This window comes from Ammospiza nelsoni, chromosome 5 (genome assembly GCF_027579445.1).
Source record: "Ammospiza nelsoni isolate bAmmNel1 chromosome 5, bAmmNel1.pri, whole genome shotgun sequence".
NCBI lineage: Eukaryota > Metazoa > Chordata > Aves > Passeriformes > Passerellidae > Ammospiza > Ammospiza nelsoni.
In genome coordinates, this window is record NC_080637.1 from 44,087,122 (window position 1) to 44,098,307 (window position 11,186).

At 40.1% G+C, this 11,186-nt stretch overlaps 1 protein-coding gene across 2 annotated transcripts; it reads left to right on the top strand.

Annotated features, from left to right (window-relative positions):
• Positions 1-561: 561 nt before the first annotated feature.
• Positions 562-9,878, top strand: MRPL42 (mitochondrial ribosomal protein L42). Of its 2 annotated transcripts, XR_009418493.1 has the most exons (7): positions 562-794; positions 1,862-2,013; positions 3,803-3,866; positions 4,772-4,856; positions 6,119-6,282; positions 7,531-7,642; positions 9,294-9,878. XR_009418493.1 is itself a non-coding variant. In XM_059472244.1 (6 exons), the coding sequence occupies exons 2-6, from the start codon at positions 1,932-1,934 to the stop codon at positions 7,574-7,576; spliced, it is 441 nt and encodes a 146-aa protein (XP_059328227.1). In that variant the 5' UTR covers positions 562-794; positions 1,862-1,931; the 3' UTR covers positions 7,577-8,015. The 2 variants fall into 2 exon arrangements, 1 of the variants encoding a protein (XP_059328227.1); XM_059472244.1 differs by lacking the exon at positions 9,294-9,878 and having other exon boundaries at positions 7,531-8,015.
• Positions 9,879-11,186: the final 1,308 nt, after the last annotated feature.

Genomic DNA, 11,186 nt, shown 5'->3' on the forward strand with positions numbered 1-11,186 from the left:
GTCCCTTGAGGAGCGCTGAGGGGGCTGGGGGTGTTTAGCCTGGAGCAGACTCAGGGGGGCCTCTTCTTTCTCTACAACTGCCTGAAAAGAGGTTGTAATAAGGTAGGGGTTGGACAACCCATGACAGTGTTGTCCACAGTGGTTAATTATTGGCTTATTGCACGCCAGGTAATGAATCTGGGTTCTTGGGGACAGCAGCACAAGAGGAAGCGGCCTCAGGCCAAGGGAGGTTCAGGTTGGACATCATGAGGAATTCCTCCACAGGAAGGACTGTTAAACACTGGAACAGGTTTCCCAGAGAGATGGTGGCATGGCCATCGCTGGAGGTGTTCAAGAAACGACCGCACATGGCGCTTATTGCCATGGCCTAGGTGTCAGGGTGTACAAAGATGGGTCAAAGACTGGACTGGATCATCTCAGAGATCTTTTCCAACCTAACTGATTCCATTAATATGTGTTTGTGTGTCCGCTTGCTCCCCGGCCCGGCCAGCCACGGCCCGGCTTAGCCAGGCATCCATATTACTATCCAGCGGCTGAGGGCTCGTTGCCGGTGCCGGAGCAGCGCTGAGGGCCGAGGGGAGGCGGCCGGTGCCGGTGCCCCCTCGCCGCCCGCACTACGAGTCCCGGCGTGCCGCGGGCCGAGCCGCCGCCGGAGCCGGAACGGCCGCGCGGCGCCGCTTCCGCCGCCGGGGCTGGTGCGGGGCCCGCGGGGGAGCGCCGGGCAAGGCCGGAGAGACTCTGCCCACGTTCGGAGGGGCTGAACCCTGTGCGGCGTGCTCAGGATTTCATAACGGGTACTTTTTTCCTTGCTTTGACGGATTAGTGACTTGGTTTGTTTGTAGTGCTAAATATCTTTAGTTCTGAGCCGCGGGTTTCGTGCTCCCGCGTGTTGCTGGAGTTTGCTGCGCGCTGTCTCAGGCATGGGGCTGTTCCCATTCAAACCCCAGCGGTCCTCGCAGTGGGGCCGGGAACGGGCCGGGAACGGGCTGAGCCCTGTCAGGTGCCTGACCCTGTCCTTGGACCGAGATCCGCCGCGTTCCTCGCACCCTCTTTGTTCATGAGCCTCTGAGGGCAAGTTATGAGCGCCTCTGTAGGTGCTGCTGCTCCCCTAACTTCAGCAGCATTGGCACAGATAAAAAGAATGCTGAAAAATTATATGTCAAAATTGGAAAATGCGTGTTTCTGGTGATGTTCTGAAGCCCAAAATTTCAAGTACTTTTGAAAGGTTCTTGTTTCTTTTTTTCTTTTTTTTTAATGTGTGTGTGTTTAAACTGTTTCCACTTACGTTTTTCTAGTTTTCACTATAAGTTTCTATTTAAAGCAATTATTTTTTTTCAGTAGACAATGAAACATAAGGTGTCCTTCTGCTTCTGTGAAATTTAGGTAACATTTAAGGTATCCTAAATGGTGTTTGTGAGTTTTCAGGTCTATTGCTGAAATGGTTGAAACCAATTAACTGCATTCAAGAGTTTTTTAACTACAGCAAGTGTAGTTTATAAGTATTTCTATTTTTGTACGGGCTGGTGTTATTTACATTGTTAACAAGAAAAGCATATTTCATGAGTAATTTTATGGAGTGTCAGAAAGAAGGATGCAAGTTTTAGGTGGGTGAGTACCAGTAGAAAAGCCTGTGAGAAGGCACAGGCATGGAAGCTTTTTTTTAAAGTTTAACCTTCAGTAAATAATGTCTTGTGCTATTTTTGACTGTTAAGGAGACAGGTACCATTATCTCAAGTGATAAGGATTTATAAACAATTGATAATGAAGAAATATGTTGCACAATTTTTTTCCTTAAGATATTCAAGAAGTTTAATTGTTAGTCTTTTGTATCCTGAATAGTTACAGAACTGGTTTCTTTCAGAGGGTGTTCTGCAGAGAAAAAGTTCTTTAAGTCCCATCTGTCCAGGACTGGTTTCCTCTCTGCTGTCACCATGGCAGTGTCACTTAGAACTGTATGGCCCAGCCTCCTCTGGATGCGTTCAGCAGCAACCTGTAAGCAGGTCCCACTGCAGAGTAAGTAGTGATGGAATTGTGGAAGTCCTGTACTAAAATTTGTTCCTTGAGAACCTCTTTCCTGTAGGGTTTAAAGTAATGAAGCATGGAAGTGATTTTTCTGTTTGAACAGAATCTAGTCTGTTAGTCTGTGCTGTATTCTAATAGTAATCTAAAGGATGTCTTAATTTGTTTTTTTCTTTTTTTATGCTTTGAAAACCTTCATGGTCCAAGTAGGATGCACCCCAAATTATTGATTAGCTTGTAAATACTTCCCTCTTACCACTGATTATCATTGAAGATTTAAGTTGATTTTTTCAGACTTAGAAAAGTGGTGAGAAAAGGCTATAGTAAAATCTCACTTAACATAAACAGAGAACAAGTAGAAACAGGCAGTACTGTTTCTTAGATTTTTGTCCATGTTTTAGATGTCAAGAGAAGGAAATAGGGAAGATAGTAAAGGTGGTAGAAAAGACAGTAATGGAGGAAATAGAATAGACATGTTACCACTTAGAGGTAAGTGGGCAAGGAAGGGAAAGAAATTTTAGGAAGACATACAAACTAATTGCAGTTTACCGGAACTCAACTCCTTAATAGCTAAGAATAGTTTAATTAGAAGAACTGAAGAGTGGAAGTGCTAACAGTAATTCTGAATTTAAGAGTTTGCATCTAAAATATTTCTGAGAGAACAATAGCTACACAAAAGTTTCTTCTTGGCTTTTTCAGCCTTTGCAGTCTTGACACAATGAATGCTCTCTCCCTGTGCTAGGAGCAGCCATGAAGAATCCTATTTGTATTAAAAGATGGTCTAAATAAAATAATGTCAGATAAAGTTGAAACCTTTTTATGACTTAACAGAAAGCTCAGAACATGTGAAGACTTGTTTCTTGTGATCATAATTGTGTTCTAAAAGTGTAGTTGTTGAATAAAGCTTTACAGGACACAGAAACTTCCATGTGGATTTGTCTCAGGTTCTGGCAATTAGGAAAGGGCTTCTCAGTGGAAGTCAACTCCAGGCACTTCCCAGGCCCACCTTAGGCCTGGATATCTGCTTTGTTGTGGAAGGCAGTGCCTACAGGATGATTCCTGTGTGAGGGGCTATTGAACAACTTAGATTAGTTGTGTTTGAACTCTGTGATCTTTAAAGTCTTTTCCAACCTAAATTATTCTGTGATCCTATTAAAACAATGAGAATCAAACCATGGGGAAGGGACTTTGAGTGGTCTGTGATCCAAGCTCTTGCTCAAAGCAGGGTCAGCTCTGCAGTCATATTGGGTTGCTCAGGGCTTGCTGGGTCTTTCAAATCTCCAAGGACAGAGAACTCACAAACCTGCCTGAGTCCCATCCCCTTGGCTTGCTGTCCTCATGAAGAAAACATTTCTCTACATATCCAGTCAGAGCCCCTCCTTTTCACTCCTTTTCATTTTTATAATAAATATTGCTGTGAATGAAATTATGACCTTCCCTCTAAGTCCTCTAAGGTTCTTTACATATATAAAGGATATTTCCTAATGGTGACTTCTCCAGGTATTTTGTTCATATAGTGATTTTACTCAGGAAAACAATACAACTAGGAAGATAAGTATAGGTCATAGCTGCCTGCACACTGTTTTTTTTTTTTTTTGAGCTAGAAAGCTGTGTACTAAAATGAACTTCTATTTAGACAGTATTTGGGTTATGTTAATCTAAAACTGAATATGATTATAATCCCTGATTAAGACTTGAAATAATGAAAATTGAAAATATAAACTTTCTTAACTGGGCACAGCTCTGCTTGTTTCTACATCAGAGTTCTTTATTTTTATTGCAGGTGGAGCTGTGTATCATGCTTGCCATAAATCTACATACTCAGTTCTCCCTGAAGACTACAATTGGTATGTAAATATATTTTGCTCTGTGGCCTTTTCATGTAATGTGTATTCCAGGGCTACTTTCTCTCTCTGTCCTGAAGTCATCATATAATAGTATCAAACACATCTATTGCCAATATTGGATATATGTAATGATTTCAGCTAAAGTACTGTCTCTGATAGTAATGGTTATGAAATTAATGTTTCAATGTAATGAAAAGTCACGCAGGACTCGTTCTAAACATGTTGATGACTCCCAGTAGCCCTGCAGTTTTGTTTGTGGAAGAGCAAAATTAGCTTAGAGTAGTAATTTCCATTGATGCTTGTTGTTAAGACAAGGTCCAGGTATTTTTGTGCTGCTGCACGGGGAGTCTGTGTAGAAATGAGAAAAGATGGTACAAATATAGTGAGAAACACTGAATTCATGTCACCACAGTTTTAGGAAGCTAAATGTTTCATGGGAAGGGGAAGGAAGGTGAGAAAATTATATTCTCACAATTAACTCTAAGTAGGACTTCTTGTTCAACATTTTTTTACATAATAGAAAAGTTAGAACCCCAGAGTTTGTTTTCTATTATTTCATTACAGATGCATACATCTTGTAAAGACATGGTGTCCTAGAGATCATTATCCCAATCTGTTTAGAGTTTTATGTGGAACTATTTAAGTGTTTTAAGATTTTTTTTTCCAACTCATATGTTCAGGTATTTTAATAATTTATTTTAGCCCTTTTTTCCACTCCATGAAAAAAAAATGGAAGATGGCTGAGAAAACAAAAACTTGGAGGTTTGGCTCAAATGTTTATGACCCTTATTTTATAGAAATTATGACAGATTCATAAATGCAGGGTCAAATCCAGTTTTTTTTGGGATATGGGCTGCTCAGTTGTTCAGTACTTCTGAAAGTTAAGAGTTTTTTTATTTTTATAGCAAAGTGGAACTTGCAATGACATCTGATTTGAAGACAATTGTCTGCTACCACCCTTCGCTTGAGATTCCATATGAGCATACAAAAGTATGTCCAATGTGCACATTTATATTTCTTACTCTTGTAAAGGCATTTAGTAATTCATAGGTTTGAGTCTTTAGAGCATCTTTTTAAATTTGAAATTACTTCAGCACATCTGTGAAGTAAATGACTAATGAATATAACTGTTGCCACAAGGAGGAGTTTACTCTTAGTTGAATTAAGGGCAAGTTGAAGAGTGAGAAAAGCTCAGGTATCACAGCATACAGAAGCTCTAGTTGAATGAAAGGCACTAAAACACTTGTGCACTACAGAGAAAATAGTGTCTGTCTACATGGGTACTACTCAGAGAGGATGATTGGAATGCAGGTTATGGCTCACGTCCTCCTGCACAAGAGAAAACAAAGAAATACTGCTGCTACTGTTTTCAACTCAAACTTCAAGTTCCATTCAGCATTGAGTTCATAAAAACCACAAAGAACTCTAAATACTGATTTTTATCTATCAGTAGTACTTTCAATGTGATCTTTACATTGATGAAAATATATCTGGTGTTGTGATTTAAAACCTAGATAAATTTTTCTAGTGTACATTTTTTGTTTGAAGTTCCTGTTCCCATGTGCTAGTAAAATACTGCAGCTGGCAGTTGTGTTGCTGAAGTACCCAATGTGAAAATCCTCCATTGAAACCTAAAGCATTTTAGCACTTTTTGCCTGCAAATTACATAGCAGTATTTTTAAATCTGTCAGTTGCACATAGCTCAAGAAAAACAGGTGTAAAAGGCTTAAACAAGGGAAAATACTTGTAATAGTGGTAGTAGTTACATTTCCAATTGAAAGCAAACAACTTGGTCTTACCTGTTGCATAAAAAATTAGGAAGTGACATTCTTCTCTAAGGTACATGTTTTAGCAAAGATTTTTAGCAATTATGATGGTTGCTGTGAATAAAATTCTGACTGGGAATGGTGTGGATACTTCTGTGTTAGTGGAACTGAAGCTGATGATTCAGCTAGTGAATTGTAAGATTGAGATCTGCAATAATGACTACAGGAATGCTGGTTTTAGGATCACCAGTTGTAGAACCTAGAGTAAAAAGGTGTTTCTAGACATATCTGCTCCACAGTGGTGTGGTTTCATTTGGGGTGGGAAGGTGAGGACAATAAACAGCCAGTGTAATTGCAGGTATTTTTCTGTATTTTTCAGCTGTTAGATAGCACTACAGATTACTCTTAGTAGTTTGGCTTTTTTACTTTCTCAGTTAAATAAAACAAGGAGAAACAGGACATTCATATACATTATTGTTTTGCTAGCCCATACCACGGCCAGATCCAGTGAATAATAAAGAAGAAAACCTTGATCAAGTTTTAAAATCCAGATTGAATGAAAAAGAGCTGAAGAACAGTAGAGGTCCTACAATTGAAGAGCTCAGCAAAATGTTTTACACAACAAAACATCGCTGGTATCCTGTGGGACAGTAAGTATTTTCAATTTGTCTGTTCCTTTTGGAAGTAAAGGGAAATGCAGGAATAATTTAATGAGCAGATTCAACCTAGGATGAGTCATGTCAGACAAGATACCTCTAACATTTGGGCTAGTACATAAAATTTTCAATGCAGTGTTGGGTGAATGGAAGACTGTATATAATGAGGGGTTTTTTTAACACTGCTCCTTTGATAGCCTTTGCCACTTTTTTCTGTAAAATATGTGACAGTGCAGAAATTTCTCATACATCCTGTTAGCTACTGCTTTGAGTCATTTACTAAGTTCCATAACAGAATCTAATATGTAAAATACCCTCAGTGGACATAACCAAACAAGCTTGGAAACATGCATTGCCTATTCCTTAGCAACCTCAGTGGGATGCTTCTCAGACTTAAGAGTAGTAGAGGTTTTTCATTTGGAATGGTGAAAAGTGCTCTTTGGTGTGCCTTGTATTCAGAAATGGAGGAGGAAGAGAGGTGCACATATACATGACTGAGCTTAAAGAGGACCTCTGGGCATTACTAATGTCAACCAGCAGCATTCTGGTGTGTCTTACACCCTTCCACTCCATGGTACGCTGTCTTTCAATAGCTGCTAATTTTGTAGCTATGGAGACATAATACAGGCAATTTTAAATTTTTTTTTTTTGTTGCTATCCACAGAAAACTTTTTAATTAATGTGCTTTGGGAGTAGATATAATGAATGGAAAGATAGGACTTTCATGACCAAAGGGTAGCTGTCACTTCGATGAAGATCAGACAGGATCTGCCTTGTTTAGCATGCATAATTATGAGGAAAGTGTGGTTCATTATTTGTTCAGAATAATCTGTTTTTTAGTTTTTCTGCAAAATATTACACTATTTAACATACAGTCTGGCACAGCTCTTTTGAACATCTTTGTTCTATGGCAATCATTTTAGCCAAAGGCAAGGCTGACCATGTAATAAAATTAACTTCACACAAAGGATTAAGAATAAACAGCAGCCTTTGTGCCTATTCAGCTGTAGAACTGATTGGATTATTGCGTGCTTGTAGCAGATGTAGCAACAGAAATGAGTAGCATTATGTAGCTCCACAAACAACAGAGATGACATCTAATGAGTGGTGATGGATTGTGCTTGTGTATCTTGTATTTCACTTCCTTGTGTAACCTCGGATCACTCACTGGGGGCAGAAATACCACAAAAATAAAAGGCCTTCCACAGCTTGCACTCACTGCAGTGTGTTTTTTTCTTTTAGGTATCACAGAAGACGCAAGAACCCTAATCCTCCCAAAGACCGATAACCAAGATAAAAACTTGTTCATCAGGACTTTGCTGTCAATTTTGATTGGAAATAAAAGTTACAGAAGGTGACATGTGTGGCTGTAACATGCTTAACTTGATTTGACTGTTATTTTCTACTAAAAGCAGCAAAATGGCACTGACAAAACAGGGAATCAGTGAAGGCAGTTGTGCATTCCTGGTCAGCAAATGGACTAGTCTTAGATCAGGATGTAACAGGGATGGAGTGCTCTGATTAAATTCAAGAGGTCAGAGGCTTATCATTGGTCAAGTGAATCCATACAAATCTTCTGTCAAAATGGAAAGTCTAGAAATGGATGTGTTAGGGTTTGGTGGTTTTGAGTGGGATAGTATTTCTTTTTCTTTTAGGAATTTAGTAAGGTGAGCTTGAATATTGAAGTATTAATGAAATAGTTTTTATTAAAAATATTATGTGAGGTATTTGTGAAAACAAACTGGTTTTCTTCTTCTGTTACACTTGTGAGATACCTGGCTCCATGTTTAATTATACATCAGCCAAGTGATTGTAGTTAAGCCTGTTGTTGTGTATGGAAAACTGGCCAACTTGGTTAATTTTTAGCATCCAAGACACAGTAACTTGCTCTTCAAAATCATCCAGCATTCTCGGGTATCTACAAACTTCTGTGTGCATTTGTGGTTCATGGGGGTTTTTTGTTTGTTTAATCTACCACTCAGTGAGGATGCTGTGTTCATACATAAGCTGGAATAGCTGTATCACAGTAGGAGTTTGGTCTGCTTCTACTTCATTGCTTTATCATTGTGTACTGCTTAAATGTTCTTCCTCCTGTATATGTCATGTAGCTTTTTTTCCTTCAGGAAAAGGGAAAAAACCTTTGTTCCAGTCTACAGTTTTAGGCATCAGCCCTCTAATAGAAAGGGCTAGCTTGGAACGTTATGCTGCTGCAGAGATGCCAGTGACTTCATAAAGCCTTCTTAGTAGATCCTTCTAAATAATCAGAAAATAATTGTCTCATGTACATAATATATTTTTATTGCATTTCCCTTCCAAAGCAATTTGGATAAACTAGGAAGGGGTTTGTTTCTTTTGTTAGTCTAGTGTCATTTCACCACCATGCATTTTCTACAGATTTTGCTAGAAGTTGAGTACCACTCATCTTCTCAGTTGAGATGTAGAGAAACTACATCTCAACTGTTAGTTAGTTTCTAAAGATACTACTGAATAACCTTTTTTCCCTTGAACATCCTTTATTTGTGAAAAAAGCAATGTTGGATGTGTGTAAAAAGGCTGCCTTTAAATACTTGTGGGAATTTATACAGAAAACTAGTGCCAGTGCATTTTTAACTCCAAATGCTGGGTAGCTGATAATGGTTTATCATGGCAGAGCATGAAATCCTTTTGCTCCTTCACTCTGTTGTGCTTATATCAGAGTCTGTACTCAAGCCAACATGAGCCAAGTGATTTTGGCTTGTTATTAATGGTGTGTTGCTCACATAATAAGTCTGCTATTGTGAAGTAATGTCTGTGGGGTCTCTGTGAAGGATGGCTGCTTAACTCTGTAAGTTCAATTGCATGAACATACTAGTGGCTTTTTCTGCCTGGAATAAAACTTTTTGAATAGATTGTAGCAATTTGTAGTACAACAAATTTTGGTATTTTCATCAGTATGTGGTGCCTGATGAGGACTCTGGTGTATAAGTGAGCTTACATCTTATGCAGTGTTTTATGTTCCAATGCAGAAAATTGAGTCCCTTTTATTTTTGGAAAGCTGAGACCTAATTTGTCACCGTTTGACTTCAGTGTAAGAAGATATATCCTTGGACTAATTTCAACTTTAAATTATTTTCCCCCATCCTTTTTCCCATATTTTTACTTACTGCTGCCTAATGCTGCTAAGAAATTTTGCTTTACAGAGAAACTTTTGCAGTCATAACCTTCTGTTATGACATTTGTCTGTTCTTGCCTGTCAAACCCTGTTTGTGATCAAACATCCACAATCACTGTAGAAATACTGGCTTGCACAATGTTTCCCAAACATTTTGGATGCTTTTCAGGCATTTTGAGAGCTAAAAATCTATGATGTGCTTGGCTGCTATCTTTAAAGTACTTCCTCTTCTGACCAGTGGCTGGAAACTGTCTAAAACACATGTTCACTACATGTACCCTGTGCCCTTTTGTTACTAATTCGTAACATTGATGTTTTAAAATCTTTCCCTGCATTGTGATGCTGCTTTCAGTCTTACTGTGTTTTCTTTTACTAAATCTTTTTCCTGAGTTACCCGAGGCATGACACAATTAAAATACTACTCTCATAGTAATCTGAAGCTCTCTTCTTGGTTTTCTAGGTCTCAAACAACTGGCTTTGTTTCTCTTCACTTGGAAACTTGGAATTCAGAATTCATCCACTTGATTATTGTTCTACTTCTATGCAAAAAAAAAAAAAATTTTGAAAGTTAGTTTGGGATTTCTGTTTTCTGTTGCCCTTGTTCTTTGTAATTGAAAACTTAAGTTGCATGAAATTTGCAATGTTAAGTCTGTTCTGGCACTTTGTATCCCAGTTAGGGATGTTTGGGCACTTAGCCATTTGTTTTGTATCTAGTAGCTGTTGAGTTCCAGAGCATCTTAGGCTGCTTGCTGTGGGTAGTAGACAGCTGGGTACATCTTACTGAGGAATTTTTGGTTTTCAAAAGTCTCACTAAAAGTCTCCTCAAGCCTTGCTTGGTCTGTATGCCATTAGAAAACTTGTTTCAGTCATGTATCAAAAGTTTTGCCCTTAACTCCCAAAATTGTTAGGTTTGGAAGGGACTTCTGGAGATCATATAGTCCAACATTTCTGCTAAGGCAAGGTCACCTGCAGGAGGTGACAGGAACACAGCCAGGTGCATTTGGAATGTCTGCAGAGGAGAAAACTCCACAACCTCCTTGGGCAGCCTGTTCCAGTGCTCCCGAGCAGGAATTCGGACCATTTAAATCACTGTTCAATTAATCTGAGTGCCTCAGCGAAAAGAAGTATTTCCTCTCCTCTAATTATCCCCAGATTAAAACAGAGCTGATGCTTTGAAGAGGCTTTTTCCCTTCGGTGCGCGCCGCGGGAGCTGCCGTGCAGGCTGCGTGCGGCACCACCGGGAGGCAGCACCGCCCAGGGCGGAGCGGGACCGGGACCGGGATCGGCACCGGCTCTGCGGCAGCTTGAGCCCCGAGAGGCGGCCCTGGGCTGCTCCCTTCCTGACACTCGGGAGCACTGCGGCAAAAAGCGCTCCTTAACACCTCATAAAGGACTTGCACTTAAAGGATCAAAGGTTTTTTGCCTGTTTAACTTTTGTAGGGTGTCTCAGAGACAAAAAAAAAGCTCCACCATCCCAGTCTGGGGAAAATGAGTCGATAGTGGGGCAGTAATAACAGCGCAAATTGGCAGCAGAGGGTTGTGCCAATGCCCTGTCCCTGCTGCTGTGCTCGTCCTTGTCCCTGTCCCTGCACCGTGGCAGCCCCAGGACAAGCAGGATCAGGAAGTGTAGCTGGTTTGCTGATCAGCCTGGCTGGAATGAGAGCAGCCAAGTGGCTTTGGCTCATCAGTTCCTAAACTGGTTTCCCCACCAGACAGACAGACGGACAGACGCTGGGACTGGCACACA

What these genes read in the sequence shown, in the direction of transcription:
- MRPL42 (XM_059472244.1), top strand. Translation starts at nt 1,932, where the DNA reads ATGGCAGTGTCACTTAGAACTGTATGGCCCAGCCTCCTCTGGATGCGT. An exon ending in TAAGCAGGTCCCACTGCAGA is followed by an intron (nt 2,014 to 3,802) that starts GTAAGTAGTGAT and finishes TTTTTATTGCAG; the next exon opens with GTGGAGCTGTGTATCATGCT. An exon ending in CTCCCTGAAGACTACAATTG is followed by an intron (nt 3,867 to 4,771) that starts GTATGTAAATAT and finishes TTATTTTTATAG; the next exon opens with CAAAGTGGAACTTGCAATGA.